Raw genomic sequence first — 18,401 nt, forward strand, 5'->3', positions numbered from 1 at the left:
GAGACAGGTGGACCCTGCACTGACACAAGCTCTCCAAACATACTTCTCCAGAACAGTCATGCATCACAAACTGGGCTCTACCTGGGATGCCAGAAGCACTACAAAGTGCTTGGTGATTTTGGTCCATGCCTTTTCACTAACATAGAGCCTGCGAGCCAACGTCAGCTGGTTTCTTTCAATCACCTGCAAGGGACACGGTTATTTACAATGGGAGTGTTTTTTGGGGAGTGGTGAGGAGGTTTGAGAACAGCCGGGGAGGTAACTGGCTCTAGCTCCACTAGCCAGGTAGGCCCCCAGGGGGAGCAGGGAAGTGGCCCAGGGAAAGCTGATCCTGGGGCGGCTGAGGACATGGAGATCAGCTGGGCAGTGCACTGCCGCTCGGAACCCCGCTGACCCAGTGACCTGGACAGCCTGGAACCCCACCAATCCAGTGGCCGCGGCATCGCCACTATTCGGGCCCTGGGCTGGGACGTGGTGGAGTAGGGAGGGCCTGCGTCCCTCCTGCCACTCCATCCCTAGGGTGGCAGGTTCCCCCTGGGTGGCAAAAAAACCCCTGCACTTGTTGGCTCTCCGCCACCCGACCTTGGCCCGGCATGCACATAGGCTGGTGCCTTTAAACCTTGTGGACTATTTACCTGTTTGCCAGACAGTTTGTTGCCCCGCCCTGACCCAGGGCATATAGACTGCCGACCAGTTTATTCAAAACTGTTTGTTTGTTTACTGGCCCATACCCAAACTAGGGCATGGCCTCTGGACTGCCACCTGGGTTACCAGAGACTGTTGGTTGTTTGTTGCCCTGTCCTGCATAAGAGCGAGGCCTTTAGAACTGAGATTTGTCCTGCAGCCAGGCCGAGGGCCCCGGACTCTGGAGGCCCGTAGTGAGTCAGCATGGCCTCCCACTGACACGAACTACTACCAACCCTCTTGCACTGAGCCTGAAGCTCAGCACCAGGAAAACAATATCCAGATCCATCAGTCTCCACAGTTATAATAACCAAAAAGCAGTCATCCCCTAGGAAAAGTAGTTTTGGCCGGTCTGGAATTTTAACTAACAACAGAACAAGATTTTGGTGAAACAAAACCTGCCTTGGAAATCCATAAGCAGGAATTGGCTACGATGGTTTGTATCCGGTAGTAAGGCAGTGTCCTCCATAATGCTGTCTATACCAACCTTCATTGCCAGGTCATATGTAGCTGAGCTCCAGATTTCCTTCTCTTGGGTTAACTGGAACAGCTGGGTCTGAAGCCTGGCTCTCTGTAACTCATACAACTCACGATATTCTTCCACAAGACTGAGAGAAGAAGACAGAGACACAAGATGTGGGTGAGGTAATATCTTTTATGGGACCAGCTTCTGTTGGTGAGAGAGACACACTTTCTCGCCAACAGAAGCTGTTCCCATTAAAGATATTACCTCGCTCTCCGTGTTTCTCTAATATCATGGGATTGCTATGGCTACAACTATGCTGCACTGAAGATGACAGAGGTACACTGCTGGAATCCACGCCCCCCCTCCTCCTAACCTATTTTTTTTATCTTTCTTGCAGCTTCTAAACATTTCTCAGACATCTGCCTCAGCCAGCTCCCTTTCCTCAACTACCACACACCCGCGGGCCTGCCAATCCATAGCTCCTTTTCCCTGAACCCCAAATAGGGCCTTTTACTGATATGCCCGTTGTGAGTTTCCAACAAATCTGGAGACAAGTCTCCGCTGGGCTCAGGCCGACTTCTATTCATAATGCAACCTTCCCTGGGTCAGGTGTCTCATTACTCAATGACGGAGTCTGATACACTCTGCTCCAGTTGGCCCCTCAGAGATTGAGATTGTATGAGGTCCATGATGGTTTTTCCAGAGTGTCAAGGGACAAGGAACTCAGAACTGGGAGGAAGAGGAGGAGGCAGTACTTAGTCAAAATCATTAAAATGTGAAAATACGTAGCCATCAAATACAAAGGACTTTTTAATAGTTAAAACTTGAGCCATTAAAACAACTTATCCCATTGAGAAATTCGGCATTATAAGAGAGATTTCTGTGCGGTATACTGCATGGAAATAACCACTTTCCCAGAGAGAGAGAGAGAGAGAAATCAATATTCCACCACCGCTCTGCAATGCCCTAGAGAGAAATCACTGTGCCACATCCCTTCCCACTCAGACTAAACACTGTGCCACATCCCCTATGAAGCAACAGAGAAGAATGTGCTTTGCCTTCAATTCAAAGACATCTTATTGACTCAGAAATGTCGCCTGAACACCAATCTTCCCTGGGCTAACGGAACTTACTTTGCATTCAGCTCAGCATCCCGGACTGCTTCAGCCATCTCCTCATGGACCCGTTCTGCTTCTTTGGTCACCCTGACGTCGCGTTCTCGGACCTCGCGCAGCTCACTGGAATAGAACAGAACAGTCATATCACAGCGTGCTGTAATCAGCAATTCAGAGTCAACCTACCAACCTCAATCCAGAGTGTGCTCAGCTGTCCTGTGTGCTCCCCTTATTCAAACAGTCAAGTCAACTCATCTTAAGGGATCTTTATCTCCTTCCAGTGCACGCAAAATTCTATGGTCTTCTTGTCCATATATTTTGCCTAAGGCTCTCTGTATGCAGACTGCTTTGAATTACATTTGAAACAGGATAGATGAATTTAAATGAAAGCTATTTAAATCACCAATTTTAATCATGATTGAAATTAGAAAACAGAAAATCTTGATTTAAATCATCAACTTTAATCATGTTTTGCATTTGTACTTTTTGGTTATTTTTCTAAAGAAAGTTTGATTCTCACTGATTAGTAACATAAAACATATTAATCTGCAACTCAATATAGTCTTTATACTAAGCGTGGTGCTTCTTGTTGCAAACAAAGAAGATGCACCATACCTATACACATTTATTTAAGCAATAACATAACTTACTCTACATTTATTGTGACTCTTAGTTTTTCCATTTTTTAAGTTAGAAAATGGTGAAGGATATATTTCGCATTTACCAGATGAAGATTAATTATTTACTTGTGATTTGTGTTAAGCTCTGTTTGAATGGAAATTCATAATCAATGAAAAATACACCAACACATCCTTTTATTTATTAATTAAAACTATTTTAAATATGTTTGATATGTAAAAAAGATTATTAAAAAGTTTATCAAAATAAGTTTTGCATTTAAAATTAACGAATGTATATAACAAAGAAGGTATCTGCATTTAATGAATTGAACTGTTTCTGGTCACCAGGTCCTTTGACATTTTAGAACTAGTAGATCTCATCTCCTCACACCTAGTTTTTATTCATAGCGTGGAAGAGGAAAACAAGTGTTCCAGCTTTTTCAATCCCAAGTGGGTTTTTTAAAAAACTTTTAATGAACTAGTCATTGAACTGAACCACACGAATACACTAAAATGAACAAAATACTTTCTCTGCACAAGCAGAAGAAGCTACTGTTGTCAAAAGCTGATTTAATACTTCATACTTTGGTTCTAAATACCTGCCAAGTGACTGCTATCATTTCAGTGGTTTGACTTTCTTTAAAACTTCATAGCAAATATTCACTATTATTTAGTATTTAATTTAAATTATTTCAATAGCTTAAAATTCACTTAGGTCTTAACATAGGCAATCGTGATTTCAAATGTATTTTTAAATTTAATTTAATTTAAATTGAATAAGTTCTATTTAATTTAAAATTAACTCTTTTTTGATTTTTTTTTTTAATTATAAATTATTATCCACCCTGATTTGAAGAAACAGAAAAGAGTTTGCTGTCAGTCATTGTTCTGTTCTACATAACTGGTGCTGAATAAGAATGTGGGGGGAAAACTTTGCATAAAAAATAAGGCGGCCAGTACTGTTCTGAGCCACAATATAAAACATGGAGCAAAAACCATGGAAGAGCAGAACATGTAACAAATCTACTGCACAGAAGGTAGATTTTTAAGGATCAGTTATTATTCAGACCTGGTCAGCTGTCCAACAGATTCCTTGAAATTGTGTAACTCTTCTGTAAGGTGCCTGTCCATTACTCGTTGTGCCATCATTTCTTTGTAAAGGTTTCTCATCTGTTGAGGGATCCGATCCAGCAGACCCACGTACCTCTGCCTATAATAGAAAGACACACAGTAAACTGGAAAAAACTTAACTTTCTGAGAACGCAAATCTGCTAATCCAATATCTAGGAGACGATTCTCTTTCTACTGAGTATTGACATTTTTATAATATAATCTTCTGAGTTTTTGAAGCCAGGATTTTAATAGTCTAGTGCTAGTTCATTGTGCCAAAAACACGCATCTGAGAGAATGGTATAAAACCCTTGATCACAAAGAAGCTCTCAATTAATCTGCTCTACTCACAGGTTCTCCCACTAGACATCACTTATACAGAATAGGGCAGCGGTACTGAGGAGAATGACAGTTCATTATTTTTAACATTCCTGGAGGCAAGATGGTTTTATGAAATACCAAGCTAGTCAGAACAAAGCCATAATCTGAAAAGGAGCTTTGAATTCTCACCTAAGCTTAGAAAGCAGTTCTCCTCTCTCTGCACAATCCACACTGACCTGTCGAATCAGTTCATGGAACACTATGTTGTAAATATTTTGCTCTACCTTCAGCACCTCCAACACATTGTGCAGCTGGCAAAAAACAAAACCAGAGTCTTTGCAGACTTTGTTAAGGAATTTACCCTTTGACAGTGATGACGTTAAAATAAAAGTTTTAAAAAACAAAACACTTGTGATAGATTTCTTTTAAAGAAAAAAATGATAATCCAGTGCAGTGGAGAAAGCGTCATTGGTCATTAGCTCAATGGTATGGTTTTCAGTATAAGCCAAACTCTGCTCCCATCCACATTGATGGAACCCTTTTGTTAACTCCAATGGAAACAGTTAGATGGCTATTGAGTATTTTTTAGTATCTTGCCCTTAGGTCCAAATCAGCCCCAGTTCTGTGCACAGAATACCTGAAGATAACCCCAAGATAGGGAGATTCTCTGACACCTTGTTTCCGGGCTGGACAGATTTCTGAAGGCCCAGCTTTTAACACTTCTCAGTCATCTTGCATCAAAAGCTGTAGGGTCTCCTTTTGTAATTATGATCAGGCATCTGCTGCTTTAATTCTTTCACAGTAACCATTCAAATTATATCCTGTTGGCAACTTTAACACCAGGAAACTCCAACATTTAATGCCATGGTGCCAACCTGTCAGTCTTCATGAACCAGACCAAAACCCAAGAGGGTATCCTCAACAAGCAACAGTCTCCATGAGTAGTACCAGAATGAGAAGGAAGATCCACATTAGCATATAGTCTTAGAATTAAACCACTGGGAGACATCTTTAACACTAGGGTATACAAGATGTTATTTCTCAGGGTTTTGGCAAGACATTACCTGTGTAGGTCCTGTTATCCCAATTTGATCATCATCTGCTCCAACCTTCTCCAGCATTGTGTCCATCACCTTCATCAGCTGGATGACTTCTAATCTCCCAGATGGCTTCCTAAAAATCCAGGGTAGAAAGGGTGAGCCATTAGTTTATATAAAATATTACAAGGTATTACACAAAATTTAAATTCATACTGTCACTTTTTCTAATAGCAACATGGTGAAGGCAATACTCACATGGATGGGAATAGCCGCAGTCTATTTTCGCTATCTTCGAGTAGAGTTGTATATTTACTGTAAGAACCAAAAAACAAAAAACCTGCCTCAGACAGTATTCTGGCTTAGCAGTAGAATTCAGGACTGCTTCACTGATATTGTATAGGATGTAATCTCCTGGAGGAAGAGACTGCTCTTTTGTTCTGGGTTTATACAGAGCATAGCGCAATGGAGTTCAGGTGCATGACGGGGTTACTAGGTGCTATGTAATACAAATAAATATAAAAGTATAACATACAGTAATAGTGTTATTAATAATATTACTTATATTAATAAAACATTATGTATTCTGCCATTCAAGAGTCTGGGATTTAATTCCTAATCTCAGTCTTTTATTCCCTGATGGAGAAAAAAGAAGAGAATGTAAGCCTCCAACAAATTTTAAGGCATGACATTAAGGGTTTAAAAGGAGACTCTCTAGACCAGTGTTTCTCAACTTTTTTTTTTTAATAATGTACCCCTTTTAAAAAAAATTAGAAGTATCCCCAGTACCTACAGTTTTCAGACACACAATTTTTTTTCTACCATTGCAACACATTTGTTTAAATGACTTAATTGTAGCTGGGCGGGCGATTAAATTTTTGGGTGTAAAAAGTACAAAAATAATAAAGCGCTGTAAAACAAAACAAAAATTCAGTTTTCTCCAGTTAGTCGTACCCCCCAGACTTCTCGAGTACCCCTAAGGGTATTCGTACCACTGGCTGACAAAAACTGCTCTAGACTTCTTAGGCCAACGTTTGGTGAACTCAATTCAAACCGCATGGCCAGGAGGACTAGACAGTGGGACACCTGCGGAGGTCACTTCAGGATTTCAACTGGGGCACTGAAGATCTACTGTGAGAGAAACCTGTCTTGGTTTATTGTAGAATGCAATTCTAAAAGGTAGACAAGAGTGTAAAAAGACAGAGACCCTTCACTTGAACTCATGTAAAAGTCAACAGCAACCTTAAGAAGTTTTTCAGAATTGCCCTAAAACGACTGGACTAGATGACCTCTTGAAGACATTTTTAGCCCATAGGCTATATTTCTGTAATTATGTGGTCTCGTGAAATTTCTATAGCCACATTCATAACCAATCAGAAATACATGTGACAGCCCAGCCAGCACTTGGGAGGTAGTCAGAGGAATGAAAAACAAAGACAGGTTTGGCCCCCTTTAGCCAGGAAGGGCATTGCTTAGACAGCTTTCTGGGAAAAGGTGTTGTCTGACATCTCTTCTGCAGCCCTTTTTCTAAATAAGATCTTCACACAACTGCTCAATCAGATTTAATATACTTTTCTCCCTTTGATTAGGTTGCATCCACTTGGCCAGTATTTGTGGCCTTGTTACCTTGCCCCACTCCATCGTGCAATGCAGGCCATTAAACAGTGAGGAGAATTCGCTGTAAGCCATACAAGCACTCACTCATCATAATACTCCAAGCCCAAGACTCCTCTGTTCTTCACAATGTGAAATTCTTCAGGGACCAGGCTCCCTATTACACTTGTCTACAAAGAACAGAATGGAGACATTAGAACAGGAAACACATTGGTAAAAGGTGCACACCAATCTCCAGTGTTACCCCAGAAGAGAGATCTGTTGCAGCTGCTTAGAGAGCAAGCCTCATGCACAAGCTTTTGGGACTGCTTTCTCATTTCTCCACGTATGTATTTAGATCGTGGATGACTGCTGCACTTCATAAATCTAAATAAATGTAAATTAACAACATAAAATAAATGTGCGTCTGAATTCTGACTGCGATGGAAGGTTTTCTGGTGCTGAAGAAATTTTATAAGCACAAAAAAGGGGAGTTATTAGGTTAAAGAGTATCAGATTAAAATACTGTGCTGAGTAGAAAATCAGCCCTAAATCCAGGGACAGATACACAGCTCACCATGATCCTGTGGGTCTCCAACAGCCCAGCAGGACCCTCAGGCAGGCTCCTCACCTACTGCTCCCCCACATACCACTCAAAGCAGCTGGTTGCTGGGGTCATGTGCCTCTCTGTGCTGCATGCCCATGGGAAGGGAGACTTCACATACTGCCCCTGTGCCCAGCACACTCCTCGCAGGTCTCATTGGCCAGAAACCAGCCAATGGGAGTTGCCCGGGCCATGTCTGTGGTGCAGGCAGTGCAGGGAAGTCCCTCCCAAGAGGCACAGAGTACAGAAATGCACATACAGGCTCAAGTAGCTGGATGTTTTGAGCAGCATGTGGGGGGCATGAAAGCCAGGGAGCCTGCCTGAGGGTCCCACTGAGCTGCTGGCTGAGTGTCACCTAAGACACCTGGCATTCCACTCCCTCCCCCAGGTCACAACGAGGGATGTAAAAATCCCAGTTAATCAGTTAATCGGTTAAATCTTAGGTTTAACCAGTTAACTAATTAAGCGGGATCCTGCTTCCGCCCGCTCCGCCCCTTAACCGCAGGGCTGCCTTTAGCACAAACTCTGGCACTCACAGTACTAGTCACAGATGAGTCAAAACGATGTGGTTCGGGTAACAATCTTGCTGGAGATTTCTTTCTTTCATCTTCTTTTCCAGCTACATCAAATAGAAAAGAGACATCCCTGAGGAAATAGAGAGAAAGCGCTTGTTCATGGAGCTCATCAGCACCAGGCACTCCGTTTGCTAGTCTTACAATTCAAGGGAGGATTATTTGTGTATCCTGATAAAGGCTATACCTGGAATCTTACACTTGGACAGTGAAGAGTGACAGTGATATTTTTAGTCAGCTTAATCATTTCATTGAAGGTGAATTTGCCAGGAACAATTGTCCATAATAACACTGGTCAGGTGTTACTTTTTGGACATGTCACCACTGATGTACCAACATATGTGTGTGTCTAATTTCTGGTAGGGACCGCATATGATTCCCTGGCATGACGAAAGCAATGTTAAATCATAAGGAGCTGCCATAAGGCTATAAGAGAGCTGCAACCTCTTCCACATCTAAAGAAAGGCAGGGCTTCCTCATAGCAATGCTGGATTATATAAGTATGTGCGGAACTTGGCTCCTCTGGAAAAGAGAAATTCCAAAAAGAAAACACCTTGCCCTGAAAAATCTCTCCAGATTGTGGAGCAGCATTTCCTCTTGCGTATTTCTCAGCCAAAACTTGAGTGTTTGCCATCACAGCCATTGGATATGAAGAGGAGGGAAGTTCCCAGCCCTCGTCTTTCTCCACTTTCACAGGGCTGGATTAACTTTTTGTGAGCCTGGAGCCAAACATATTTTAGGCACCCAAAGGGATAATGGAGTATGGCGTAGTGTGGTCAGTCCCCAGAGCAAGGGGCCAATTAGAGGCATGCCAAGGTGGGGACTGCTCCACCCAGACCAATACAAGGGCATTATATACAAACTGGCAGTTGTCAGACATACAGTGGGCCACCCGGACATGTGCTGCCAGCATGCCTCTTCCCCTTGAATGTAGGGCCACGCCACACCCCACAACCCCCAGGTCCTTATGGCCAGAGTCCCCCACAGCCCTGCCAGAAGCACAGCACCCTGAACACCATCCCTACCCAATGCCCCCTGCCCAAAGCCCCATCACAACTGCCCATAACCCTTACTCCCTAGTCCCCCCCCACACATCTTTTCCACCACCTCACAGCCCAGCACTCCCCCATATCCTCCTAGAGACCCACTCCCCCACACCCTGCCTCCTGGCTGCACTCACTGGCCCTGCTGGGAGGTGATTGACTGCTGGTTTGAGCCGGCTGCACAGTCAGGGTTGGTACTGGAGCAGGGAATTGCTCCAGACCTTTGGGAGTGGCACAATCAGCTAAGCTAGGCCTGCCTCCAATAGGCTCCCTCAAAACACACTTGCCTGGAGGGGCCCAGCCAAGCCCCCCATCACCTCCCACACACCTGGGAGAGACCGGCTAGGATTCTGCAGCAGTTACAGGCAGCTCAGCTCTGGAGAGACAGGCAGTGCCCCAGAGGTGATGGGAAGCAGAGACTAGCTGGAGTCAGAAATGCAGTGGGATTCTGCCTCAGGAAGAGGAGACAGAGAGCAGCAGGTGGGTGGAGCCAGGTGGCAGAGAGGAGCCCTAAACAAGTGGGCAGGTTGAAAGGAGCAAGTAGTGGGTCGGGGAAGCCAGCGGGGTCTTGAGGTACAGTGCAAATAGAGCAGTCTGGGGCCCCTTCTGAGCATGGGCCCAGCTCCATGGAGCCAGTGGTGCCATAGTAAACCTGGCTCTGCTCCTTTACCCCCATATTAGCCTACCTTCCAGCTCCTGTCAGACAGATGGGATGATCTATGAGGTATCTGAACTTGTTTCTGCGAATAGGATGATGCCAGAGCCCATCTGGGACACGCATGCTCCCCTGAAGAGCAAGCACAAACACCATTTCTCAGTGGAACACTGAAGGGCCATGAGATAAATAAAGATTGCCCATCATTCCAGGGGGTTCTGTAGAGAGCTGAGTCACTGCAGCTTATGCTTAGGTGGCTGACAAGAACAATACCACTGACACAGAGAGACAGAAAGAGAAATGGGAAGATTTACACAATAGAAAGCAAATGGCAAAATGGCCACTAACAATTGTACACAGATAGGGCCCTGACCTCATATTTTTGCTTATTACTAAATTTCTTTAAAATTCCCAGGTTTAGGAAATCCAGTATTGAAGCACCAGATGCCTTCACAGAAAGGGGTAACCTATGGTTGATAATTGCTACAGTTGGGCTGTGGGGCAGCCAGACAGGTAGGAAATCTGGTCCCAGCAGCCAAGATGAGCTGAGCCCTGCAGAAACAGGGCCACAGGGAGTAGAAGACTGCAACCTGACCTCCAGCTGGATTGAGGGCCCTCTTGACCCCAGCTGTTGAATACAAACCCATGTGTTTCCCCTGCACAGCAGAGAGCAAAATAAACTGGGAGTTGGGTGATAGTCCATGACCACTTCCCCTAGTAAACCTGGGTTTCGTCTCCACTTGCTGATTTTTCTGTTCTCTCATTTCCTGTTATTAATCCTTTATTATCCAGAAAACCAGTAACTTAATTTTTTTCCCATTGATTGTCACTCATTTTTTAACATTTGGAATAAACACTGCTAAATTCCCTAGGAATCTACTATATATTTGAGTTTGTCTGTATGTCTGTCCATCTGTTTGTTCAAGCACTCCTCCTAAACATTAAGAGCTAGGACCACCAAATTTGGCATGCAGCTTCCTCTTATCATAAGTTAAAGCAAGGTAAGGATTTGGTTGTGCCAGGAGAAGAGGATGTGGCTGGAATGTGATTTCTTCTCATAAAACTGATAGGGAGGGCTTTGCTATATCACAACCACATGAGGGCAGCAGGGGATATGGGATGGAAGGCAGGGATAGTTATGTATAATGACCATGGAATGGGGGGGGGGGAACAATGCCAGATATAGGGACAGCTATAACCCCACTGGGCCAGCAGGGGGTAGAAGTGGAGAAAGGGACAGGTATCTACTATATATTTCAGAGTTTGTCTGTTTAGCCAAGGGACATGCACCCCTACCCCAGCTGTGCCTGCTGGAGCTGCAGTGGTCATGGAGAGGCACTTCTCATCTGGTTCCAACGTGCTGTGGCAAGAGAGGGGTGGGGTAGTCCTCTCTCCCCAGGGCAGCCTGCATAATAAACCCTTCGTCCCTACCCCCAGCCCAGAGCAATGATTTAAATTTAAAAATAAAAAAAGACGGGTAAAACGGATATAGACATGGGACTGTGACCTCCGTGCTAATTCAATCAGAATGGATGGGGCAATTTCTTGTCTTTTTCTCTTCAGCATCTGAGGAAGTGAGTTGTAGCTCACAAAAGCTTATGCTCTAATACCCTAATGCATTTGTTAGTATTTAAAGTGCCACTGGACTCATTGCTGTTTTTGCTGAAACAGACTAACTCAGCTACCTCTCTGAAACAAGAATAATACTTTTGTCTGGCACAGTAAACAACTGTGAAGCTTTATGCACATTATGGTGCAATATAAATCATAATAGTAATAATAAATTTTCCAAGAACTGGAAAAGACCAAAACAACAACCTAACCAGTTTACAGATATCTCTGTGTCTCCAGAAAAAGCCAGCACTGATGTAGACAAAATAGTTTAACAACATGAAAGTGTGCTAGGCACTTTATGGTAAGTAAATGAAAAAAATCCCTGTTTCAGATAGATTAAAATCCAGTTAAAATTAAGGTTATGGTAATTACAAGATAGATGCAATATAAGTTTAACAAGTTTATGTAACCATTGAAACAAGTCACTTTTAGCCAATAGAAACACAGAACAGTCACACTGTTCTAATAAAACCATATGCTAAACTAATTTCAGTTAAACTTTTAGCTGCTGAAATAAAGACATGCTGCACTAAAGTGATCCTTTAACTTTTTGGTAACACAGCTGGATACTATGCTAGTATATCTAAGTGGGACAATCTGGACAGGTCTTATTCTTCTTAAGGTAATTACTTACCTTGAAGTCCTTTGCACTTTTGATTTTCTTGGGGGGTCTTAAGTATTCAGGGCTATAGGCAGTACTGGCAGCAGAGGTCAAAGCTAGGAGAATCTCTTCTGGGATGAAATCACACTGTAGGGAAGTGGGAAGACGCCCTGAACGGTCCAGAATACTCGATTTGTTTCTTAGCTCAGGGAGCTCTGGAAAACAGCAGGGAGAAAAAACTATCCAGGAGATGTTGATACACTTTGATGGTGAGGAAAATAAAATCACTTTCAAAACAATATGGTCAGCTGGCCCCATTCTCATATATTGTTTGATAGATCTTCAGTAAGTGTCACCATATCCCATCATTATGAATTAGCCCCATGGAAGTAGCTCTCTAGCATGAGCCCACTGTAAAAATACTACTGTCACTCTTCTGCAGGCAATGCTATCACCACTTGTTCAGAATGTAGCAAGAGGCTTTCTGTGAGAATTTCAGCATCGGCAAACAGGGAGCACAGAAGGCTCCAAAGAGATCATTTTTTGAAGATGGCAGATCAGATGTGGATACAACTTTTGTGTCCGCTCAGGGCTGAAATTATATTCATACCACAGATGTAAATGTAAGAGTTACATGATCCACCTGAACATGGTGAATATATAAAAACAAGAAGGTACTCCCCACTTTCAGACTGCACTCTCTTGTTTATCAACCTCTTAGTAGGGATTGCTAAAGGTCAATTTCCTGCAAAAGCCATGGTGACTGAGACATTTGTGAACGACTACTAAGGAGTGCCCCACATATAGTTAATAAAGCACTATCTGGACCCCAGCTAAGATTTACCTGCATTTGTCCTGCTGACAGGTACCAGAGATAAGCTACCTTTCATTTTTCTGCCCTCTGGTGTGGATATAGCTGGCAGCCCAGTAACTGGCATTTGACTGAGGGACATGGTGAGCAGTTACTATTCATTTATTCAAGGAAATTCTCAGTGACGAAATAACCTGCAAGCAAAATTAAATCAAAATAGTTTCCGGGATTTATCATTTTTTATAGAAATAAAACTTTGGTGTGTGGTACGGGAAGTGTCAGAGCCAGGAACAGGGCATGATTCTTTGGTGTGGAGGCAATTCCAAATAAAAAGGGAGTTAAAGATCCAATTCTGGATGTTATCAAGTTGGACCTTCCAAAACCCTTTGGTATGCATCCAAAATTATTTTTAAAGGTGTGGTTTTAATATTTAACATGAAGCAGTCACTAACCATTTCACATGCACCTGCTTCGATTACACTGAATTGGACTCTAGTACAGGTTTAACCTCTCTAGTTCAGCACCCTTGGGATCTGACTTGTGCTGAACCAAAGAATTTGTGGAACTTCTACTGCTTACTGAGCTCTTAGAAGACATTTAGGGGTAAATTAGAGCAAAATAACGGCACAGGACACTAAGCGCCAAAGCTAGTGGCTGTAAAACTTTGTGGGACCATGGGAAGCCTGGCTCCCCGCGTGACAAGTGGACATCTAGCTAACTAAAATCACACCAAACCACAGACGTTGCCAGACCAGAGAGTGCTGGAGTACAGAGATTCAAATCTGTATCTATTTTGCAATTTACTTTTTAATTTCCAGTGCCAAGCTATTCTACTGTAGAACCTAGTTTTGTAAAACGATTAGACCTAATGACAACCTGTGCTCCTCCATCATCACCAGTGCATCATCCTCCCATGCATTTTTTTGCCTTTACATTTCTTTCTAATTTGCTTAGAGTGAAGCACTGGTCAAATGCATGACACCACCGTGCGTGTGTGTGGGACACATCTGAAGTGTACTGCGACCCCCTCAGTATTTACTGAAACAGATCTGATCTCTCCCACTTCACCAACTGTATTCTGACTTTTATGTCTTGAGAGCTACCTATAAGATGCAGCTAAGGCTATGTCTACACTGGCGGGTTCTTGCACAAGAACAGTTGCTCTTGTGCAAGAATCCGCAGAACGTCCACACTGCCCGCCCGCTCTTGCGCAAGACGATTTACAGTACGGCGTGGTAAGAGAGGGCTTCTTGCACAAGGGCTACGCTCTTGTCTAACAAGTGTAAGCGCTCTTGTGCAAGAGGGCAGTGTGGACACTGGGCAGGGGTTTCTTGGGCAAGAAAGCCCTATGGCTAAAGTGGCCAGGAGAGCTTTCCTGCGCGAGAGAGCGCCCGCACTGCCCTGGATGCTCTTGTGCAAACGCACAGCTGGCACGTGGCAGTGTGCACGTTTTCTTGTGCAAGACTTCTTGCACAAGAACCCTTCCACAAGACGTTCTTGTGCAAGAAGCTGCCAGTGTAGACACAACCCGCTTCTCCAGCCCGGGGATCGGGCCCACCCGCTTCTTCACTCGCTCAGCCCCGCCCCCCCAACGGCACCGCCAGCCCCTCCCCGGGCGGGGCTACGAGCCGCTCCCCTAGCGGGCACAGCCCCCTGCCCCGCCGAAGGGGATGCCGGGAGCTGGCGGGACTCCCTTTACCAGCGCGCACAGACCCGCCTCTTCCCGTTTCGCCGGTTACTATGGAAACGCAGGGGGTCCTCGGCCATAGCTGGCCTGGCCACGCCTCATGAGGTGGAAGAGCCCTGCCCCGGCAGCCGCTTCGCGCGACTGTTCCCGCCCAGCTTTCTCGCGGCGGCCGTGGCAGCGAGGAAGGGAGGGGTGGCAGGGATCAGGCAGTGGCTTGGGCACCTCAGCAAAGCCCCCGCGCTTCACCCGCCCCCGTGCAGGCTGAGCTGCGCCTGCGCGGCTGGAACCATGCGTGCTCCCGCCACGTTCCAGGCCTCACGTGAGCCGAGCTGCCGGCTGGCGCCGCTAGCTAGGACGCCCAAGGGTGCAGCACACGTGGCTGCCCAAAGCCCGGGAGCAGCACTGGGCTTCCGCCGGATGTGGGGAAGCTGCTTTAGCTACAAGTCCGGGCAGCGCCCTGCATAGTAGCGATGTTCAGCATTTGCTTATTGGACAGGCAGTGGACTAGTTGATTCCCCCCCCATGCAGTAAAGGGGGGAAGAAGGGGGTACTTCGAAGCAGCAGCAGTGCACTGCTGAGGCTGGGACCCAGGATGAGCTGGGGAGTCCTCAGTGACCCCAGGTTCTGGGGAAATGCTGCATGGAACCCAGTCAGCGCTGACCCCAGCTTCGCTTGGCATTTCAAATTTGACAGGGCAGCATGGAGCCTGGGGACTCTGAGGCCCCTGCTGACCCCAGGCTTTATGAGGGCAGGGGGCTGGACTCGATGACCTCTTGAGGTCCCTTCCAGTCCTATGATTCTATGAGGGTGCTTCTGCTTAGAAATGCACAAGATTCCCCCACTGGGGCCTCTTGTACATTTCAAAGCTGGAATGCTGAGTGCAGGCTAGAGTCAGCAGGACACCCCAGCTACACACACAGTTCTGCATTCCTCCTTTGAAATATACAAGAGCCACTGCTGGGGCTCTTGTACATTTCAAAGGAGGAACGCAGAAGTACCTTACTTGACTAGTCAATTAACTGTTACTTAACATCCTTAGTCCGTAGTACAGTGTAGTTCGCTTGGGCAGAGCAAGCTGAGATGGGCAGATGTGGGAACTGCCCAACAGGCACAGCATGTGGGTGCCTGGCAAAGGTCTACCCTAAGGAAAGTTTGGGTCTCCTCTCCTGCTGGGATGGGAAATCTGACAAGGCTGTGAGAGCTGGCTGAGGCCAAAATGCAGCCTCAGGCAAATCAACTGGACTTAATTTTAGCTTGTGGATTCAGAGAGACAGGAGCCAACTTCCCCCACCTTTTCTTGGCATCTAAACGAATCTTAGCCCCAAGGGACCACTTGCAGATAGTTGGCCCTTGCAGGGGATCCACAGTAGGAGAACAGGATTGAGGGAAATGCAGCTTCTAGGACTGTTCTTAAACAATGACAAGAGGAAGCAGACTTAGAATTGGGAGTTACTTTGTGCCCTGCATCTGTACCTAGAGACCTGTGCACCAGGGGAACTTGTGATTCAGCACAAGAGTTCTTCCCGTTCCCAAACATCCCCTCCTATGGATTAGATCACTGGTAATAAAATAGTCAACTAATTGCATGAGTTATTTGATGATAGTCCTGTGAGGCTGTGCTGGCAGTCAATGCAATCCGGCCTTACACCCAGGAAATAGAGGCAGCAGGGCAGAGGGTATTAGAGGTAGAAGTGTGGGGTGCTAGAAGGGAGCTGATCTGCGAGGGGAGCCCATTTAAATACCAGCTCCCCCGTGCCCCTGATAGAGGCAGCAGTGGGAGGTGGAAACAGCCCCTGGCTGCCTGTGGGGGGTCCAGCTCCTGTGGCCAGAGAGACTGCTGAGGGGTAGAAGGGGTTGCCATGAAGCAAGACTGTCCACGGTGAGCCATGGCCCACCCTGGGCAGAAGCTTCTTCACAGCCTCCCCTGTGCTGCTACCTCTTACTGAGGCAGCAGCGCAGGGGGCTGGACAGACAGGCTGCACTGCCAAGCCAGTGCTGGGGGCGGAGGGGGGACTGGCTTTTGAGCCCCCCCTCCTTGCTGTCTCTAATACAGAGGCAGTGGGGAGGGTAAATGCTAGTAGGGAAGATTAACTGATAAGCCTTATCAATTAATTGTCTACTCCAGGACTCCTTTACATCCCTCCTCCAATATCCCTCCTTAATGCATAGTGCTCCAGGACAGACACTATCCAGAGTGCTCCAGAACAGGCGCACACGAACTCTATGCAATAGCTTCAGGGGGTAGCCGAGTTAGTCGGTACAGGATAAACTTAAACTACAAATGGTCTGGTAGCACTTGATAGACTAACAAAACATATAGGTGGTATCATGAGCTTTCGTGGGCACAGCCCACTGCTTTTGAGCAAGTAAGAGTTTGCCCCAGTGACTGCCTGGTACCCATGGTCTGGCTCAAGGAAGCACGTTGCTGCACAGATTGGGAGGAAGTCTCTCTCACCCCTGTGCCCCAACAGCCAGGAACAATATTCTTCACCCTCCCCTCACTCCAGTAAGATGGATGCAGCCTGGCCGTCCCCTGAAGTAACACAGGCCCTAGGGAGGCTAGAGAGAACAGACTCATACACATCTTTCCTAAATAGCAAAATATATTTTCAACTGCTGAAATACAGTAGATTATATAAACAGCATTTCTGCATGACAGAACATTTTACAGGTTGATACACTGCAGACAGTAACAGAATCACATCTCTCACAACAGGCATCTCTTGGTAGTTATTCCAGCTTTCATAACAGAGCTATTCGTACCACTGCCCTGCAGAGTGCAGTTTAGTTTCCTCTACTCAGTGCTATTTGTACACTTTCCTTCTGCTGGCCACTCTGATTAAACAGAATCTGCTCCAGGAAGGAGACCAGCAGGGTTGTGGACTCTCAACAGCAAAGACACAGTGTACTGGATAGAGACTGCAGGTATCCAACTGACCAACTGCATAATCCTGAGACATCTGAAAGAATACACATTGAAACCATTCCCTCTTCCAATTCATTTACATTCAGAGATCAAAGCCAAATGATTTACTCCCCATTAATAGGTTAATACTGCCTCTTCCTATCCCAGCCACCCTGCCTCAAATCGAAGATTTTTTTCAAAGGGAGAACAATTAGGTTTATTTTAACAATCCTTACAGAACAGTGTACAATTTAAAGAGATAAAAGGCAGGATTTCTTTCAGCTCTAAATCTATCTTCACAATGGAAGCTAGACAGCTTGGTGATGGGGGGGGGGAGGGTTAAAGCAGCAGCAAAGACATTAGGCATGAAGATTCTGTGTGGCTCTACAGTCCTATATGCAATACCCTTATGAATCATTACATATTTCATATATGCAGGCAGCTGGGTACAGAATAATCTCACATTTATACTGATTTTTGTGATGTTACCAACATTGTATTGGGTGGCATTCCAAAATGGAAGCTTCCCCTTTCATGGATGGTTAAGAGATTGTGAAAGTAAGCTTCACAACTGTACATAGAACACTTATAATACGTATAAAGAATAAAAAAAAGATTTTTAGCCGTAAGTGACCAAATCACTGGCTAAATCACCACACTGCTAATTCTGGGATTCTATGGCCTCTCTCCACTCCCTACCAAAAAATATAAATATATATATATATCCCTTCAAATGAAGATAGTATCTTCAATTTCCATTTAGTCCAGCAATGTGCAATAATTTACCTAGAAAAATCTAAGGCCTCAAGTATTTCCCCAATGCAATCATGAAAACAATTTCAAGCTGATATTAAACCTCACAAAATAACAAAAAATAGCAAAAACAATTGTCATTAGTGTAGTAGTTAATGCTCTCTAGAGGCATGGTTTCTGGTGCCTTGAACTGCAAGGTTAAGAACTGAA

General features: G+C 45.1%; 1 protein-coding gene across 3 annotated transcripts in view; it reads right to left on the minus strand.

Annotated features, from left to right (window-relative positions):
• The window catches only part of AXDND1 (axonemal dynein light chain domain containing 1), a 35,242-nt gene extending 20,271 nt beyond the window's left edge, over positions 1 to 14,971 (minus strand). The window contains exons 1-13 of one of the 3 annotated variants that reach the window (XM_075936848.2): positions 14,546 to 14,971; positions 12,880 to 13,040; positions 12,069 to 12,250; positions 9,852 to 9,952; positions 8,087 to 8,195; positions 7,055 to 7,137; positions 5,612 to 5,668; positions 5,381 to 5,489; positions 4,506 to 4,627; positions 3,955 to 4,095; positions 2,284 to 2,388; positions 1,172 to 1,292; positions 82 to 183 (exon numbers count right to left, since the gene is read on the minus strand). In XM_075936848.2, coding sequence (XP_075792963.2) covers positions 82 to 183; positions 1,172 to 1,292; positions 2,284 to 2,388; positions 3,955 to 4,095; positions 4,506 to 4,627; positions 5,381 to 5,489; positions 5,612 to 5,668; positions 7,055 to 7,137; positions 8,087 to 8,195; positions 9,852 to 9,952; positions 12,069 to 12,250; positions 12,880 to 12,988 — 1,341 coding nt within the window. In that variant the 5' untranslated portion in view covers positions 12,989 to 13,040; positions 14,546 to 14,971. Of the gene's footprint in view, positions 1 to 81; positions 184 to 1,171; positions 1,293 to 2,283; positions 2,389 to 3,954; positions 4,096 to 4,505; positions 4,628 to 5,380; positions 5,490 to 5,611; positions 5,669 to 7,054; positions 7,138 to 8,086; positions 8,196 to 9,851; positions 9,953 to 12,068; positions 12,251 to 12,879; positions 14,093 to 14,545 lie in introns of those variants that run through there. The other 2 variants (XM_006126975.5, XM_025186602.3) reach the window with 2 other exon arrangements.
• Positions 14,972 to 18,401: the final 3,430 nt, after the last annotated feature.

This window comes from Pelodiscus sinensis, chromosome 9 (genome assembly GCF_052426305.1).
Source record: "Pelodiscus sinensis isolate ZL-2025 chromosome 9, ASM5242630v1, whole genome shotgun sequence".
NCBI lineage: Eukaryota > Metazoa > Chordata > Testudines > Trionychidae > Pelodiscus > Pelodiscus sinensis.